At 59.4% G+C, this 18,277-nt stretch overlaps 1 protein-coding gene across 1 annotated transcript in view; it reads left to right on the forward strand.

Annotated features, from left to right (window-relative positions):
* DYNC1H1 (dynein cytoplasmic 1 heavy chain 1) overlaps positions 1-18,277 on the forward strand; it is a 60,898-nt gene that overhangs the window by 38,380 nt on the left and 4,241 nt on the right. Inside the window, exons 41-72 of the mRNA XM_024568495.3 lie at positions 296-461; positions 1,273-1,436; positions 3,502-3,631; positions 4,015-4,148; positions 4,591-4,705; positions 4,800-4,961; positions 5,047-5,261; positions 5,342-5,546; positions 6,749-6,922; positions 7,247-7,366; positions 7,515-7,635; positions 8,438-8,633; positions 8,979-9,096; positions 9,183-9,398; positions 9,497-9,709; positions 9,849-9,976; positions 11,424-11,577; positions 12,257-12,403; positions 12,496-12,646; positions 12,789-13,042; positions 13,131-13,265; positions 13,363-13,457; positions 13,849-14,023; positions 14,197-14,272; positions 14,842-15,002; positions 15,111-15,222; positions 15,311-15,371; positions 15,462-15,585; positions 15,712-15,825; positions 16,652-16,822; positions 16,994-17,211; positions 17,299-17,402. Coding sequence (XP_024424263.1) covers positions 296-461; positions 1,273-1,436; positions 3,502-3,631; positions 4,015-4,148; positions 4,591-4,705; positions 4,800-4,961; positions 5,047-5,261; positions 5,342-5,546; positions 6,749-6,922; positions 7,247-7,366; positions 7,515-7,635; positions 8,438-8,633; positions 8,979-9,096; positions 9,183-9,398; positions 9,497-9,709; positions 9,849-9,976; positions 11,424-11,577; positions 12,257-12,403; positions 12,496-12,646; positions 12,789-13,042; positions 13,131-13,265; positions 13,363-13,457; positions 13,849-14,023; positions 14,197-14,272; positions 14,842-15,002; positions 15,111-15,222; positions 15,311-15,371; positions 15,462-15,585; positions 15,712-15,825; positions 16,652-16,822; positions 16,994-17,211; positions 17,299-17,402 — 4,829 coding nt within the window. The remainder of the gene's footprint in view (positions 1-295; positions 462-1,272; positions 1,437-3,501; positions 3,632-4,014; positions 4,149-4,590; positions 4,706-4,799; positions 4,962-5,046; positions 5,262-5,341; positions 5,547-6,748; positions 6,923-7,246; positions 7,367-7,514; positions 7,636-8,437; positions 8,634-8,978; positions 9,097-9,182; positions 9,399-9,496; positions 9,710-9,848; positions 9,977-11,423; positions 11,578-12,256; positions 12,404-12,495; positions 12,647-12,788; positions 13,043-13,130; positions 13,266-13,362; positions 13,458-13,848; positions 14,024-14,196; positions 14,273-14,841; positions 15,003-15,110; positions 15,223-15,310; positions 15,372-15,461; positions 15,586-15,711; positions 15,826-16,651; positions 16,823-16,993; positions 17,212-17,298; positions 17,403-18,277) is intronic.

Here is an 18,277-nt window from a genome sequence, read left to right on the forward strand (position 1 = left end):
AAAAGGTAACGAGGCAACATCACCTCCCCGCCCTCGTTCCTCCCCTCGGCTTCTTGCTCTGCCCCGTGACGTTGGGAGACACTGGGAATGGCAGCGCCGGCTGCTTGGGCAGTAAGTAGTGAACGGCCCACACCTGCGTCGTTTTCCGTCTTGGCCTGGCTCCCCTTCAAGGGCTCTGCGTGTGCCGCTGCGTGTCAGACCCAGGCCTGGGCAGTGGGTGTGGCCTCAGGTTCCCGGCAGGCAGCCTATGAGCAGGCCGCACTGGGCGGGGCTGAGCCGGGCTGTCTTTGTGCAGATTCCTGCGCCACGTGCCCGTGGTGTACGTGGACTACCCGGGCCCCGCCTCCCTGACGCAGATCTACGGCACCTTCAACCGGGCCATGCTGCGGCTCATCCCCTCGCTGCGCACCTACGCGGAGCCGCTCACCGCCGCCATGGTGGAGTTCTACACTATGTCCCAGGTACGTGGGCTCCTCGCTCCTCCAGCCAGTGAGGGGCTCTTCTGGGAGGCGGAGCTGCGTCCACGCCCTTCTCCCGAGCCTTCTCCCAGGCCCCGCGGCTGCGACGTGTTCACGCGCTGTCGTCTGCACACACATACGTGTGCTGGTTTCCTCCAGGACGCAGGGCAGGGACTGTGCTGTGACGCTCCTCACAGCGCAGGCAGAGGCCTGTCTGCCCCCTGTCCCCACCTGCAGGGCCGCTGCCTGTGTCCTTGTCAGCACTGTAGACGTGTACTAAAAACGCCACGGCCCGCGGTCTCTGTGAGGCCGCCCCGACGTCTCCCTCTCCCACTGGCCACAAGAGAACCGACCCCGTCGACACGTCCGCCGTGCCGAGTGCTTTAGGGGCTGCCTGGCCCGTGGCAGACACGTCTCCAGTGCTTCATTGGCTTTGAGTTTGCGTCAGTGCGTTTTTTTCTGCAGAATCTCAGTGTCATCGCTGTAAACCTTCTCCTTCAGTTGTTTCTGCTTTCGGTTCCAGTTCTGGTTTGAAATCATGCTCAGAAAGGTTTCCCCTCCGCTCAGGAATTACGTATCTAAAAGCACTTCCAGAAGCCTGTGATTTCTTTCTCCAGTGAAAGCTGAGCAACTTGGATCTAACTTTGTTCTGGGCATTTAATCACTTGCTCCAACACTATTTAATTCATCCTTAAGGATTCCAGGGTCTAGGTTCTTTACTTTTAACATAAAAACGTTCTATTGTGTTGGATCTTTAATCACTTCTCACGTCTTAAGACATGTTCATGTAAGCCCCATTTTCTGGTTCCCGCAGGAGAGATTCACGCAGGACACCCAGCCCCACTACATCTACTCGCCCCGAGAGATGACACGGTGGGTGCGGGGCATCTTCGAGGCCCTGAGGCCGCTGGAGACGCTGCCTGTGGAAGGCCTCATCAGGATTTGGGCACACGAAGCCCTCCGCCTCTTCCAGGATAGGTGAGGCCAAGGATCCGGTTAGCTCCGTGCCCCCCACTTTGAGTCCTCACGACCCACCGCGCAAGGTCCCTGTGAGGCTGGCTGGGCTGTGGGGGGAAGGGCACAGAGGCAGCGAGGGCAGCCTCGCGTCCAGGAATCGATCACAACCTCCCCAGCAGCACGGGGCCACAGCACTGCAACTGCCCGCCTGGGTCACCTGGGACCTGGGGAAGGCACTGTAACCCCTTAACTGTGGCGTGTACCCCACACACGGTAGGTACCTGTGGTGACCGGTCAGCGCACTGGGCTCCCTGCTGCCACCTGGTCCCCAGGCTCCATTCCCATCAGAGGACTTGGGGTGCATCTCTGGGGCACTGCTTCTCTCCTCCTGTCAGCCTCTCATGCCAGCGCTTGTCTTACAACTGTCCCGTTGTCCTAGCCAAGTGACCAGGACTGCAGGAAGGAATCGGCAGGGACTGGGGCGGGGCTGTGGTCTGAGTCAGTGCGTCTCACAGTGAGAGATCGAGTCTCGTTCGTTTGTAAGGATCCTTGAAAGTTACTGACTTTGCAGAATCAGGATCTTGTGTTCTTTAGAGTTCCACACAACCTTTGTTTTACAATAAATTCTTAATTTTTGTAGCTCCTATCCTTTTGACTTTTTTCCCTTGTGTTGGGTTGACCAAAAAGTCTGTTTAGTTTTTTCCGTAAAATAAAGGACACGTTTTTCTTTTTCACCAATAACTTTATTTATTTGGGTGTTTTGAGTATGTCAGCTCTCTCCCACTATTGGCCTCTAGTGGGGAGAGGCCGGGGCTGCTGCTAAACGTCTTCCAGTACATAAGACAGCCCCACAGCAAAGACTTATTTGGCCAAAATGTCAAAAGTACCGAGAAATTATGCAAACCACTTCGGACACGTTTGATCAGTCACAGCACCTCTCCATACGTGGCACAAATGTTTTTTGCTTGTAGCTGCGTTTTTACCTTTCTTGAAATAATAAAGCATAGCACATCAAAAATGTTGTGTTATCTTCTTCCATCTTCGATATTAAAATGGCTGCTCAAAAATTCACCTATTTTGATAGGATTTTTAAACGCATGCTGATATGACTGCTGTCACAATACAATCCACCTGAAGCGCTTCGAGTGAGGTTAAAGATAACTCAGCACTGCTAGAGCCATCTCTTGGAAGAAACTAAACTGACTTTTTGGCAAACCCAATAGTTTTAATTTTAGCTCTTCGGCGCAGCAGTCCTTCACAGAGTTTTAGAACCATTTTAGGTTAATGAGGAAAGGTTTACGCTCGTGTTGCCGTAACTAAACGTCTAGTAGACAACACCTCTTGCCTGACTTACTGTTGGTGCAGCACCCAGTTTCCTCTTCAAGCCACTTGAGTGTTGTGACCGTGTGCCAGCCCCTCGGAACACACCGGGAGGACTGCAGAGTGGGCCCAGGCGGGGCCGGCCCCTCGCCCCTGGGCCAGCGGGGGTTTGTGGGGGGGGGCGGGGGCAGGACCGGGACCAGCTACTCTGGCCACTGACAGCCTCAGGTGTTGGACGTTGCCGGCAGCCAGGTACTAGTGGCACCGCTCGGGAAGGCCCGGCCGGTGGCTGCCTGCAGGCCAAGACAGGCTAAGGAGCATTTGGCAGCCACACCTGGGTCTGGGCGTCCCGCCCCAGGCAGCTGTTCTCGCCCAGGCAGCCAGGGTCCCTACATTGCCCTGTTGTAGGCTGGTGGTCAGTCGTTGGGCCAGGGGCACGCCCGCCCTGCCGCCCTGCCATCCGGGGTTCTGCCGCTTCAGGGGCGCAGTCCTTTGGTTGCTTCGTGGGCTGCCCCCACGCTCCCTTCTTGGGGACGGGCCTTAAGTGTAGTTCTACCGTAGCCCTGAGGGGTTTTATATTCAACATTAAAGTTTTGGATTACGTAAATCACCTTAGGTTCAGGGTCTTAGGTTTTCCGTTTGTTGAAAATGAACGTTACTGATAAAGACTGACCCCAGCCCTTGGAGTTGCCACAACACACACCAAACGTGGCGTTTCCTCCCCACACACGGCCTCTGGACTCAGTGCGCTGCTCCCCTCCCCCAGGCTCGTGGAGGACGAGGAGCGGCGCTGGACAGACGAGAACATCGACATGGTCGCTCTGAAGCACTTCCCCAACATCGACAAGGAGAAGGCCATGAGTCGGCCCATCCTGTACAGCAACTGGCTGTCGAAGGTGCCGCGCTCCCTCCGTTGCAGTGATGCTTCCTTTTCTGCTGCCCTGCTAGTTAGAGTCGGCTGTTAATCCAGCCACCTGTCACTTAGGGCGTTGGGGGAGAAAATGCCCAGAGTGGCTGGGGTGGTTGCTCGTGCTTCCGCCACGCTGAATGTGTGTCCAGCACAGCTGTGAGCTCTCCTTCCCTCTGCGAGATAGAAGTTCTCGTGGGCCCCCGTCCGGACGCACATTCCGCTCAGCAGGCCCCCTGACACAGGGACAGTGAAGTCCCCGGCCTGACTGGGGCGGTGGGCGGAGGCAGCCCCGGGTGGGAGCGGTGCCAACTTTGCTTTAATAACTAGTAATTTTTTCTTAGTGGTGTGGGTCTTGCCTTTTTCCTGCAGGATTACATCCCAGTAGACCAGGAGGAGCTACGGGATTACGTCAAAGCGAGGCTGAAAGTCTTCTACGAGGAAGAGCTCGACGTCCCTCTGGTCCTGTTTAATGAAGTGTTAGACCACGTGCTCCGAATCGACCGGTGCGCCTTTCGTTGTCACGGTGCCTCCCTCACCAGTGCTGCTCTTGACTTCCTGGGGGTGGGGGTAGGGTGGCAGGCCCCGTGCTCGTCCCCTGGCTGACCTCAGTCCTGCCTGCCAAGCAAGCCCCCCACTTCTTTCCAAGTCCGGCCCTTTGTCCCAAACTTGTCCACCAAGCAGACCTTCCCCAGTCCCTCCCAGCTCTGCACACCTGCCGTGATGACAGCCCGCCCCCTCCTACTGGACCTGCCTCCCTTGTACCCTCTGAGTGTCTGAGGGGCAGGGCCATGTCTCACTGAGCTCTGTGTCCCCTGGACCTTGTGGACTCAAGTCCCAGCCCGTGAGAAACATCGTAGGCAAGACCCTGGGAGAGTCCAGGACATGCGTGTCCCGGGGGGCTGCAGCGCAAAAGCCCCTCAGTGCGCCCGTTTGGTGCCGTTGCAGGATATTCCGCCAACCCCAGGGCCACTTGCTCCTGATCGGCGTCAGCGGGGCGGGAAAAACCACCCTGTCCCGCTTCGTGGCCTGGATGAATGGTCTGAGTGTCTACCAGATTAAGGTGGGTCGCTTCTTGCCCACCCCAGCTGGGGGTCTTGACTCCTGCGCGTGGCCCCCTGACTGGAAGGCGCCTAACCCGCCGGCTGCCTCTGCAGGTGCACAGGAAGTACACGGGGGAGGACTTCGATGAGGACCTCCGGACAGTGCTGAGACGCTCTGGCTGCAAAAATGAAAAGATAGCGTTCATAATGGACGAGTCCAATGTGCTGGATTCTGGGTTCCTGGAGCGAATGAACACGCTTCTGGCCAACGGGGAGGTAATTTGGCGACCTCAGCCGGGTGTGGCGCGCGTCGTGGTCGCAGGCGAGGACCGGTCGGGCATTGTGCTGTCTCACGCCCTAGGTGCCCGGGCTCTTTGAGGGAGACGAGTACGCCACCCTGATGACCCAGTGTAAGGAGGGGGCCCAGAAGGAGGGCCTGATGCTGGACTCGCACGAGGAGCTGTACAAGTGGTTCACCAGCCAGGTCATCCGCAACCTGCACGTCGTCTTCACCATGAACCCGTCCTCCGAGGGGCTCAAGGACCGCGCGGCCACGTCCCCGGCACTTTTCAACAGGTACGGTCTGCTCCGGGCTCCGGGTCAACCCTGGCCAGCCCTGCTCTCCGGCTGTCCTGAGACACGGGCATCTTCCGCAGGTGTGTGCTGAACTGGTTTGGGGACTGGTCCACGGAAGCGCTCTATCAAGTTGGCAAAGAATTCACCAGTAAAATGGACCTGGAGAAGCCGAACTACGTCGTGCCTGATTACATGCCGGTTGTGTATGACAAGCTGCCGCAGCCACCGTCACATCGGGAAGCCATCGTGAACAGCTGCGTGTTTGTTCATCAGACTCTTCACCAGGTGGGTCACCTCGAAGACCCTAGGCGCTTCACATCTGACGCTGTGCCCACACTAGCGTCCCCTTTTGTCGCCTGATCTGTCGGTGACATCTCAGCCTTCATGTCACCGCCCGTTCTCTGCCCTGGTCCTACCTCTGTCCAGTCTTCCCTGCTTGCTGCCTGCGGCCGCCTGTTTGGACCCTGTGCTCACCTCGACCAGGGGTTTACACACTTTTTCCGTGAAGGGCCAGGCAGTAAAAGTTCTGCACTTTGCAGGCAGGCAGGTCCCTGGCCCGGCCCCGTGCTCTGCCATTGTGGCACAGAGGCCCCTGCAGTTGTGCGTGAAAGAACGGGCTGTGCCGCCCTCAGCCTCATGGACAGAGCACGTGGTGGAAGGGTCTCACCTGCTGTCCTGCTGGCCCTGGCTCTCGACTCTGAGACAACAGTCCAGGCTGCTCCCACCTGCAAAGCTTGTAGAAGCCTCTCTGGGCTTGTGGGAGTCCTGTCGGCACTGCTCTGCCCCCACCACACCTGCAGGCCACCCCCACACATCTAGAATGTAGTCCAGCCCTGCGGGCCTTGTCGCCTGCCCTGCCTCCCACGTCCCCTCTGGCAGGGAGGCCCGGGCAGTTGGTGACAGAGCCTGAGCAGCCTCGCCTGCTGGCTGGTCTCTGGTCTTGGTGTCCATTGCACATAAGCAGTCACCCTGGCTGGTGTGGCTCAGTGGACTGGACGTTGTCCCACAGAGCGGAAGGTCACCGGTTCTATTCCCAGTCAGGGCACGTGCCTGGGTTGAGGGCTGGTCCCCAGTTGAGGGCGTGTGAGAGGCAACCGACCTGTGTTTCTCTTGTACATCAGTGTTCCTCTCCTTCCCTTTCTCCTTTCCCTCTCTCTTTAAGAATAAATGAAATATTTGTTAAGAAAAGCAAATAAACAGATGGTAAAGGAGGCAAAACTGACATTCACTCAGCAATTTCCACTTTGTGATTGCTTTTCCCGGGAAGCACACCTCTGAGGTGTCCACGATTGCCTTCCTCGTCCTAGACAAGTTGGGGGAGGGAGTGTCAGCTTAGGGGACTCTGGAGGTCTCGGAGGAGGCCGCACTAAGGCCCCCGCTCATTGTTGTGGCTCCTGCGGGCGGGGCCCGTGCCTCGTCTCTCTGGGCCAGTAGGTTAAGCTGCGGAGCAAGTTCGCAGAGGGAAAGCGGTTTCTCTTTTCTCACAGGCCAACGCCCGGCTAGCCAAGCGGGGAGGCAGGACGATGGCTGTCACGCCCCGCCACTACCTGGACTTCATCAATCACTACGCCAACCTGTTCCACGAGAAGCGGAGCGAGCTGGAGGAGCAGCAGATGCACCTGAACGTCGGGCTCAGGAAAATCAAAGAGACGGTCGACCAGGTGCCCTGTGGGCGTGGCGGCGGCCGCCGGGGTGGGCTGCGGGGCGGGCCCCGGGGCGGCAGCTCTGAGCCGCCTCCGTCTCCTGGCACACGTAAACGAGTGACCACAATTCTGCTGCACACCAAAAAATATGTTCTGCTTTTTGCCAACCTGACCAAAAGAATAGGTATGGTTTTGGTTTGGCTGTTGTCGCTTCTCGTTTGGCCGTCCGCGGGAGAAGCAGACCGTGCCCTGACCGCATAGCCGGGTGTCGCGTGTTTGTGAGATGCTTGCGGTAGTCAGTGACTCGTGGCCCGCTCTCCCGGGTGGGCTCTTTGCCCTCAGGTGGAAGAGCTGCGTCGTGACTTGAGGATAAAGAGCCAAGAGCTGGAGGTGAAGAACGCGGCAGCCAACGACAAGCTGAAGAAGATGGTGAAGGACCAGCAGGAGGCCGAAAAGAAGAAGGTGCGCCTTCCGCTGCCGGCCCTATGGCCCACGTGGGCGGGGCTTTCCGGTCTCTGAGGGGAGTGGGGTCTGACCTGGCTCTCAGGGTCGGAGGGGCTATAGCAGACGTACCCCTCCTCACGCACAGCCGAGCCACCTTCCGTTCTAGGTCATGAGTCAGGAAATTCAGGAACAGCTGCACAAGCAGCAGGAGGTGATTGCCGACAAGCAGATGAGCGTCAAGGAAGACCTGGACAAGGTGGAGCCCGCCGTCATCGAGGCCCAGAACGGTAGGCCACGGGTTCCCGCGCATGCCCTTCCCAAAGTGTCACTGGTGGAGCCTGTCCCCGTCTCTTCTGGCACAGTTCCTGTGGAGCTGGTCTGCTGCCACCAGAGCAAGGCCCTTCCCCTTGAGAAAAGTGACAAAATAAGCTTTATGTTGACACAATTTTTTGTAATGATCCTTGACTGAATTTCAGCAAGAAACACTCTGAAGTGTGCCGTGTCGCCCTCTCGTGGTCACTTCGGAGAGTGCACTGCTTGTGGCCGGCCGCGCTCTGTGCCACGCAAGATGAATGGAAAGGCAGCATCCAAACCCCGCAGATCTTTGCTCGTAGTTGGAGTTAGAGGAGAACCTAGGGTTCCCACCCCAGTTGGAGCTGGACAATCCTTTCCACCACGGGCGGGCACCAGCCACTGTTGGAGGGCAGTCGGTGCCAGGCCCTCACCGGCCAGTTGAAGGCGCCTGTGAGTCGTGCGAAAGCACACTCGCGTACTCAGCCCCTGGCTGCGTCACGGTTGGTTTGTCTTTTTACAATTAAGTGTTTTTTTCAGTGTTGCTGGAGGCCTTTGTGAGGCACTGTTTAAGGTAACACACTGCTTTTTATAAAACGTTGCAGTCTGTGCTTAGTATATAGTGAGACCTTCACGGCCCTTCCACAACTCGCCGACTGAAGCTGATCTGGAGGGCGTTACAACAGACGCGCCCGTCCCTGGGCTGTGGCCCCTGTTCTGAGACTGACTGCGTCAGAGCGCTGGCTGGGGTTCGCTTCCCTCCTCACAGCCGCGCTGTCTCCCCCTCCCACTGCACAGCCGTGAAGTCCATAAAGAAGCAGCACCTGGTGGAGGTGCGGTCCATGGCCAACCCCCCTGCAGCCGTGAAGCTGGCACTCGAGTCCATCTGCCTGCTGCTCGGGGAGAGCACGACAGACTGGAAGCAGATCCGCTCCATCATCATGCGGGAGAACTTCATCCCCACCATCGTCAATTTCTCCGCTGAGGAGATCAGGTGGGGCTGCTCGGCTGTCAGGGACGTCGGCCACCCTGGTGCTTGCCACTCAAGGAAGCAGTCTGGCTTCTTCCCCACGGTCTGGGCAGTGGCATTCTGACCCTCAACCCCTGAGGGCTGAGTCCTGCTGCGGCCCAGCCAGGTCCCAGCTGTCTGCTGTCCGGGCACGGGGGGGGGGGGGGGTCAGAGTCCTCGGCAGCAGCATCACCTGGAACGCCAGTTGGTGTGGCTCATCCTCCTTGGTCACCGGGCAGCATATGGGAACTGACCTTTGCAGTTTGATCTCCTAAAAGCTGCGCCTTGCTTCTGCCCGGCGCGTGCTTAGTAACGGCTCCTCCGTTGCAGTGACGCCATACGAGAGAAGATGAAGAAAAACTACATGTCCAACCCGAGCTACAACTATGAAATTGTGAACCGGGCCTCCCTGGCCTGCGGCCCGATGGTGAAGTGGGCAATCGCACAGGTAACTAACGAGTGTGGCCAGGAGCCCCGCCCACGCGTGACCCGTGCAGTCCCTCAGAAATAAGAGTTCCCTTTCGCCCCACTCAGCTCAACTACGCAGATATGCTGAAGCGCGTGGAGCCCCTGCGCAACGAGCTGCAGAAGCTGGAGGACGACGCCAAGGACAACCAGAAGAAGGCCAACGAGGTGGAGCAGATGATCCGTGACCTGGAGGCCAGCATCGCCCGCTACAAGGAGGAGTACGCGGTGCTCATCTCCGAGGCCCAGGCCATCAAAGCAGACCTGGCTGCCGTCGAAGCGAAAGTGAGTCCCCAGAAATCCTGGCTCCCGGCGCAGCCCTGCGGTGCTCGCTGGAGAGACGGCCCACACGCCTGGTGCCCACGCCCCTGGCTTCCCTCCAGGTGAACCGGAGCACTGCTCTCCTGAAGAGTCTGTCAGCCGAGCGCGAGCGATGGGAGAAAACAAGCGAGACCTTCAAAAACCAGATGTCCACCATCGCCGGGGACTGCCTCTTGTCGGCGGCCTTCATCGCGTACGCGGGTTATTTCGACCAGCAGATGCGGCAGAACCTGTTCACCACGTGGTCCCACCACTTGCAGCAGGCCAACATCCAGGTACCGGCCCTGGGAGCGGCACCGGGCGGTGCAGGATGAACCGCCACCGGGAGACTGGTGGTGTTCCCGTCCCCGCCCCAGCGCCACCCCTGCCGGTGTGGAGGGAAGGCCAAACTCACCGCCCCGCCCCACCCCACAGTTCCGCACAGACATCGCCAGGACGGAGTACCTGTCCAACGCGGACGAGCGCCTCCGCTGGCAGGCCAGCTCCCTGCCTGCTGACGACCTGTGCACGGAGAACGCCATCATGCTGAAGCGCTTCAACAGGTGTGTGCCCGTCTGCCGGGGCCAGGTGGTTCACGTGGGTGTGTGGTGACCCGTCTCAAACGCTCCTTCGTTAGAGGGGCGGGCAGGCAGCGCTGTGCAGGTCTGCGCCCACCACCAAGGGCCAGGGCATGTCCTGCCCTTCCGTCTCGACGTCTGAGCTGCCCTTCAGTGAGCGTCCCCTCTGACCTTCTGACACCAATTGGCAGGGTCAGGTGCCGGGTAGACATCAAATCAGACTCTCTTAAGACATTAGAAAAACTGAAAATATGCAGCTAGCAGTAGTGTTAACGGGGAGATGCTGCCTGTCTTTCCGTTTAAAGGCCAGAGGGAGACGCGGAACACAACTCTGCGAAGGTGGGCCAGACGCCCACTGCAGGTCCGAGGGTTCCGCAGACTGACCCCCTGCTGGTTGCCAGCTCTGTGTCCCCCTCCTCTGCTGCAGCCCTTCCACCAGGCCCCCTGTGTTTTTTCCTCTCTTAAAAAACATATTCCCCAATTCCTTTCTGAACTCATCTAAACACCTGGCTGTATGTCCCTGTCCCAGGGAAGCAAAGACGAGGATTCTTCTGGGGTCATTTGACTTTTTTAGCAAACCCTCGGGTCCCACAAGTGGCTGAGCACCTCCCCCGAGCTGTCAGCGGTGTGTGTGCAGAGCTGCACTCGACCCGGTGGAGGCACCTTCATGCTGTTTGTCAGCAGCCTCCACCTGTGGGGACAGGTACCAGCAGAACTCGGCGAGGGCGGAGGTCCCCTCGTCAGGGGCCCGCGGACACATGGCCGTGCGTCTCCACTGGCGGCTAGAGTCCTTGCTGACGAGCCGTTCCCACAGAGCCCGAACGTGCCAAGGGCAGCCCCAGTGCACAGGGTGGGGGACAGGTGCTGAGCAAGGGGGTGTGCTCCCTGGGCCACACACCTGCCTGAGTGCCTAGCCCCCACGTGGGCAGACCAGAAATGGGGGCCCAAGGGGGGGTTCTCACTTTGTAGCTTCTGAGTTTTGTGGAAGCGTGGCGGGGGGATTACGTGTTTGCCCCTACTTGGCCTCTGTGCCCCATCCTCCTCACCTGCGGGAATGGGTGTGCCGGCAGCACCCGCCTCCAGGCTCGTTGCTGTGGGGAGGATCGTGGTGCAGGGCACCTGCACTGCCGACCCTGGGTGACCGTCAGCCTTGGTGCTGCTGCGGCGCCGAGGCTGACGTTCACCATGCAGGAGGGCACCTCTAGCCCAGTGTGCTCGGCAGAGAGAGGAGGACCTGGCCCCAGAGAGAGGCTTTAACTGCAGCCCCACTTAGCATCAGTCATTTGTCACCATTGTCTTCATCAGTAATCTGGAAACCACACCTGAGCGGTGGCAGCCTTTCCGCCCACTTTTTGGGTGCGGCACCACCCCCGATCCCTGTCCGTGTGCTTCCGGTTACCTTCTGCAGCCCCCCCTTCCACCTCGCTCGCAGGTACCCGCTGATCATCGACCCGTCCGGGCAGGCCACGGAGTTCATCATGAACGAGTACAAGGACCGCAAGATCACGCGGACCAGCTTCTTGGACGACGCCTTCAGAAAGAACCTGGAGAGCGCCCTGCGCTTCGGCAACCCCCTCCTGGTGCAGGTTTGTGCGCCTCCAAGCTCTGCAGGCCCTGCTCCCGGCCTGGGTGCCTCTGAGGGCTGCAGCCAGTGCTGCTCACACACAGCCGGTGTGAGGGAGGGCTCACTGCCATGTCACCAAGTGGCAGTTCGTCAGCTTCCTAGGGCTCCGTGAGTTCAAGCACGGGTAGAGCTCTGACTGCTCTGTGTAGAAACTGCCGCAGCAGAAGCAGCGTTTGTGCCTAAAGTCGCATTTAGTCTGGACCATCGCCGTCCCCTGGACCTTTCTGCGGTGGTAGAAATGTTCTGCAATCTGGGGGGCTTTGTCTGGCTCGTGTGACTAAGGAATGGAGTTTTTTATTAATTTCTTTTTTGAGAGAAGGGAAAGGGAAGGAGAGAAACATCAGGTTGCCTCTCGTGTGGCCCCCACTGGGGACCTGGCCCACAGCCTAGGCAGGTGCCCTGACTGGGGTCAAACCGGTGAGCCTTCGGTTCACAGGCCGGCACTCAGTCCACTGAGCACACCAGCCGGTGCGGGATTTTTTAGTAATTTTTAATGAAAATAATCGCATATGGGTCCCGGATACCTGAGTGGCCAGGGCTTCCGGGCAGGGGGTTTCTGTGGAGCAGGGGCCCGGCGAGGCCCCGTTTGTCACCTGGGCGACACAGCGCGAACCACCCCCAAACCCTATGTGCGTCCGCAGGATGTGGAAAGCTACGACCCAGTCTTGAATCCAGTACTGAACCGTGAGGTGCGGCGCACAGGGGGGAGGGTGCTGATTACCCTCGGTGACCAGGACATTGACTTGTCCCCATCCTTCGTCATCTTCCTGTCCACCCGCGACCCGACGGTAAGAACGAGGCCCTTTGCGTGTGAAAATGTGACCGTGCTGGGTGGTGGGCTGGTGTGACGAAGCAGACCGTCCCGTCCCCCTTCCGGCAGGTGGAGTTCCCACCAGACCTCTGCTCCCGGGTCACCTTCGTCAACTTCACGGTCACCCGTAGCAGTTTACAAAGCCAGTGTCTAAATGAAGTACTCAAAGCAGAAAGACCTGACGTGGACGAGAAGCGTTCCGATCTTCTTAAACTGCAAGGTGCGTAGCCGGCTCTGTGGGTTTAGATTCTGCGAGCAGGTTAGGGACCAGGCAGTTCCAGGGTTGCGTCAGCTCTTCCAGGCGCGTCCCTCTCGAACGGAGGTCCGCGCCGCAGCTGACTCCGGACCCTCAACCGATTCAGGGGAGTTCCAGCTGCGCCTGCGGCAGCTGGAGAAATCGCTGCTGCAAGCCCTGAACGAGGTGAAAGGGCGCATCCTGGACGACGACACAATCATCACGACTCTGGAGAACCTCAAGCGCGAGGCGGCCGAGGTGACACGGAAGGTGGAGGAGACCGACATCGTCATGCAGGAAGTGGAGACGGTGTCCCAGCAGTACCTGCCGCTGTCCACCGCCTGCAGCAGCATCTACTTCACCATGGAGTCCCTGAAGCAGGTGACTGCGCGGGGGTGCGGGGGGGAGCATGCTGGGCTGGGCCTGCTGGGCCGGGCAGGTGCTGACGGCCGTGTCGCTGCCCCGTCAGATACACTTCCTGTACCAGTACTCGCTCCAGTTTTTCCTGGACATCTACCACAACGTCCTGTACGAGAACCCGAACCTGAAGGGCGTCACCGACCACACGCAGCGCCTGTCCGTCATCACGAAGGACCTCTTCCAGGTGCGCGCCAGCCCTGGCCAGCTGCGGGCCCGGGGGCCGAGGCGGCGGTGCAGAGGCGGTCCTCTGGAGCAGCCGTGTCTCCTGCTTTGGTCCCCAGGTGGCATTTAACCGGGTGGCCAGGGGCATGCTGCACCAGGACCACATCACCTTCGCCATGCTGCTGGCAAGGATCAAGCTGAAGGGCGCAGTTGGGTAAGGTCGGGCGCCCTGCCCGCCCCGTCCTCGGGCAGGGCCTTCTGCAGGCTGCACAGGAGCCTTTGGGGTCAGGGTAAATTTTTTTTTTTTTTTTTTTTTAGATTTTATTTATTTCTAGAGAGAGGGGAAGGGAGGGGGAGAGGGAGAGAAACATTGATGTGTGTTTGCCTCTCGCACGCCCCCTACTGGGGACCTGGCCTGCAACCCAGGCATGTGCCCTGACTGGGAATTGGACCCTTGACCCTTTGGTTCACAGGCCGGCACTCAATCCACTGAGCTGCACCAGCCAGGGCAGGATAAACTCTCTTTTTCTCTGTAAGTCTGGCTGCTCTTTTCATGACAGTAGAATGAGTCTAAGAGACTCTCCCGGCCCCTTGCCCCTTCCCAGGGAGCCCACCTATGATGCCGAGTTCCAGCACTTCCTGAGAGGGAAGGAGATCGTCCTCACAGCAGGCTCGACACCCACCGTCCAGGGCCTGACTGTGGAGCAGGCCGAAGCGGTCGTGAGGCTGAGCTGCCTGCCTGCGTTCAAGGACCTGATTGCAAAGGTCCAGGCTGACGAGGTGGGTGTTCTCCTGAGCGCCCCTCCCCAGGAGGTTGGCCGCAGAGCTGTGGGTCACATAAACCCAGAGCCTCGTGTTTGTGCGCTTGCGTTGAACACCCAGTTCCCGGGCCACCCTGGGCCCGCAGACACGGGCTCTTCTCTGTGGTGATGTTCCCGCTGTTGTCTCCGCAGCAATTTGGCATCTGGCTGGACAGCAGCTCCCCGGAGCAGACGGTGCCCTACCTCTGGAGTGAAGAAACCCCTTCAAGTGAGTCCCCCTCAGGCCTCCCTGCTGTTTCTGTTCTGGGCTTTGCTGCTGGGGAAAGGGATGCTGCCAAACAGTCACTGTCCCCAAGAGGGGCAGTCCATGCTGAAGCTCGGGAGCTGGCTTAAAAGTGGGAGAGCAAACGCTTGCCAACTCCTCCTCCGACTTGGGCTTAAAGACAGAAACGATAGGGAGACCCTCGCTCCACATCCGGGGGCACGTGGGCTACTGTGGAGTGTGTGACCTTCGGCCTCAGGCCAGTCAGGTTCGGGGTGGGGCTGCTCTCCACCCTGCCACGGGCCACCGGGGGGCTGGTGACAACTGTTGTCCTCTGCAGACGTTTCTGAGAACGTGGGTGCTCTGTGTACAGTGAGCGGACATCAGTGGGGTCGTTTACCCTGGTAACGGCCGCGGCACCCGCAAACACCTTGCCATGGGTGTGTCCAGGGGTTCACTGAGGACAGCAGGGGGCAGGCAGCTCTCTGGGGGCAGAGTGGACCAGAGGCAATGGGGGGACAGCTCTCAGCCTGTACCGTCACCAACCCCCCAACCCTCCCACGGCCTTGCTGCAGCACCCATCGGGCAAGCTGTCCACCGCCTGCTCCTGATCCAGGCCTTCCGCCCCGACCGCCTGCTGGCCATGGCCCACACGTTCGTGTCCACCAACCTCGGGGAGTCCTTCATGTCCATCATGGAGCAGCCGCTCGACCTCACCCACATCGTGGACACGGAGGTGCGCCTGCCACGCTGGCGCCAGCCGCAGGGCTCACCTCGCTCCTCCCACACGGGCCCTGCTGTCAGCGGGGTTGCTCTGGCTGAGTCCTGACTCCTCCCTCCGCAGGTGAAGCCAAACACACCCGTCCTCATGTGCTCGGTGCCTGGGTACGACGCCAGTGGGCACGTGGAAGACCTGGCTGCTGAGCAGAACACGCAGATCACGTCCATCGCAATCGGTAAGGGTGCTGGTCACCTCTTGGGCTGAGCCCTGCAGAGTTCACGGGGTCAAGCCTGCCGGGCTGACTCTCAGCTTTCTGGCACCAGGCTCGGCAGAAGGCTTCAACCAAGCAGATAAGGCCATAAACACAGCAGTGAAGTCGGGCAGGTAGGCCTGTCTCTTTTGTTTGGGAAGCTTGGCTCCCTGGAGCTCCACCAGGGGACTAGAGCAGGGTTGTGGCTCTCGCTGTGCCTGCAGGTGGGTGATGCTGAAGAATGTGCACCTGGCCCCGGGGTGGCTGATGCAGCTGGAAAAGAAGCTGCACTCACTGCAGCCGCACGCCTGCTTCAGACTCTTCCTCACCATGGAGATCAACCCCAAGGTGGGCGGCCAGGCGAGATGCTGGTTTCCATGTTGGTTGGACGTCCTTCTCTGTTCAGATGGGGGGTGTGGTGCTGAGCATCAGTGCCCAGACCCAGGGCAGTGACGGGCGCCCCGTCTTCCACAGGTGCCCGTGAACCTGCTCCGAGCTGGCCGCATCTTCGTGTTTGAGCCGCCCCCGGGTGTGAAGGCCAACATGCTGAGGACGTTCAGCAGCATCCCCGTCTCGCGGATTTGCAAGGTAAAGACCGCACTCTGTCAGCCCAAAGGCAGGCCCACCCCTGGATTCGGACAGGAGCCTCGTGCCCCCGCAAACGCTAGGGCGCCCACACGCGAACTGCAGGCAGGGCACCCGTTCCGTGAGAGGTCGGAACGCTCGTGCATGCGCCCTCGGCCCCAGCTGTGATATGCCTGTGGCAAAGACCAAGGCACGTGGACAGGAGGGCGCTTCTTAACTGCCGCATTTGGCCCTCAACATCATGACCTCCATGCCATCAGAAATCCACATACAACTTTTGACTCCCCCAAAACTTTCCTGCCGACCCTCAGTGTCCGTAGGAAACCCGTCCCAGGTCCCCCATGACCACCAGAATCCACGGCGCTCACACCCTCTGTTTAAAAGGGCGCAGAACGGTGCGCGTAGTTGGCCCTCCGCATTCGGGGTGTAAAACCCGGTGGTGCGATTGGCTGACTGTAGGGTTGCTGAAGAAAAACCCCAGTAGGAAACAGGTAAAAGGGGGGCACTGGGGCAACTGTAGTAGCACACAGAATGGAAAAGGAAACGCCCACGTGTAGGTGGACCTGTGCAGCCCAAACTCGTGTCGCTGAGGGTCAGCTGTGTCTTAGGTGGTGCCATGAGGCACCTTCCTGGCATTTGGAGGGAAGTTGTCTTCCAGATAATTTCCTGTCAGCTGAACAGTTGATCTCAGCAGTGTCGTTGGCCCTTCACATCCAGCAGCCGCACGAGCTCGCGGCACAGCGGCCCTGAGCCTCGGGCTGCGCTGCCCCGCGGTCTCAGACGGAGGGCGCTGCCCTCGAGTGACTGTGCACACTGGCTCTCCCCTCAGTCGCCCAACGAGCGCGCCCGCTTGTACTTCCTGCTGGCCTGGTTCCACGCCGTCATCCAGGAGCGCCTGCGGTACGCGCCCCTGGGCTGGTCGAAGAAGTATGAGTTCGGAGAGTCTGACCTGCGGTCAGCCTGCGACACGGTGGACACGTGGCTGGACGACACAGCAAAGGCAGGTGTAGGCTGCGCCTTGTCAGAGAAGGGGGCGGGCAGCACTTAGCCACCATCATGGTTGCCGTGGCAGCTGGCGGGGGGCGGGGCAGAGTGACCTGTGGGACGGCAGTGCTGCCCCCCCCCCCCCCCCCGCCCTGCCCCGCCCGCTAACCAGCCTTCCCTCACCCAGGGCAGGCAGAACATCTCGCCAGACAAGATCCCGTGGTCCGCCCTGAAGACCCTGATGGCCCAGTCCATCTACGGCGGGCGAGTGGACAACGAGTTCGACCAGCGTCTGCTCAACACTTTCCTGGAGCGCCTATTCACAACGAAGAGCTTCGACAGTGAGTTTAAGCTGGCCTGCAAGGTTGACGGACATAAAGACATCCAAATGCCAGACGGCATCAGGTAGGAGCCCGCCTCCCCTGCCCGACACGGCCCAGACGCCAGGCGTTTCCGCCCCCACACTGACTCCCCCACGTGCTGCTTTTCCAGGAGAGAGGAGTTCGTGCAGTGGGTGGAGCTGCTGCCCGACACCCAGACGCCCTCCTGGCTAGGCCTGCCCAACAATGCGGAGAGGGTCCTCCTCACCACCCAGGGTGAGTACCCCATGCGTCTGGCCCCCTCTGGCCACCAGCTGACCCTCCTGTCGCAACTCTGCTCCCAGGGACAACCCAGGGACAACCGAAAGTGTCCTCGGTTATATCTTTTCTGCAGTCCAGGCCCAGCGCTGGGCACGAGGCTTGATGTTTCTGCAGAGGAGCTTGTCGTCTCGGGTTCAGAAGTAATTTAGTCGCCTTAGAGTTGGAAAGTGCGTGGTTATTAAGGGATGTTTTAAAATCATTAGCCTCTTGTTGGAATTTTTTTTGAAACTTTTATTTACGGGTTGTACAGAGAGGGGAAGCGGCAGGGAAGGAGGGAGGGAGACACGGGTTTGTCGTAGTGCTCATAGACGGCGCACCGGTTGGTTCTCGTATGTGCCGACGGGGTCAAGCCCCCAGCCGTGGTATATCCAGACGCTCTAACCACCTGAGCTGCCCGGCCCGGATCTGGGTTGTTTTTCTTAAGACTTTATTTTAGAGAGAGGGAAGGAACGGGGAAAGAGGAGGCCGACATCTGTCCTTGCTTTTCATGCACCCCAATCAGGGACCTGGGCCCCAACCCAGGCCTGGGCCCTGACCAGGAATTGAACCAGTGACCTTCCAGTTTACAGACCAGCACTCAGTCTGCTGAGCCACACTAGCCAAGGCTGGAATATTTTTTTAGAACTTTTTTCTTTTTACCTGCCAGGTGGTTTTATCGATAAGCCACCTGACCCAGTGGTTCTCAGAAGGTGGTCCCAGAGCTGCAGCATGAGCCTCACCTGGAAACTCTTAGGCTGGTTCTCAGGTCCCACCCCAGAGCGCCTGGCTCAAGACTGGGGTGCGGGGGGCCCAGCCCTCTGGTTTAGCAAGGCCTCTGGTGGCTGATGCCC

The sequence above is a fragment of the Desmodus rotundus genome, chromosome 7 (genome assembly GCF_022682495.2).
Source record: "Desmodus rotundus isolate HL8 chromosome 7, HLdesRot8A.1, whole genome shotgun sequence".
Taxonomy (NCBI): domain Eukaryota; kingdom Metazoa; phylum Chordata; class Mammalia; order Chiroptera; family Phyllostomidae; genus Desmodus; species Desmodus rotundus.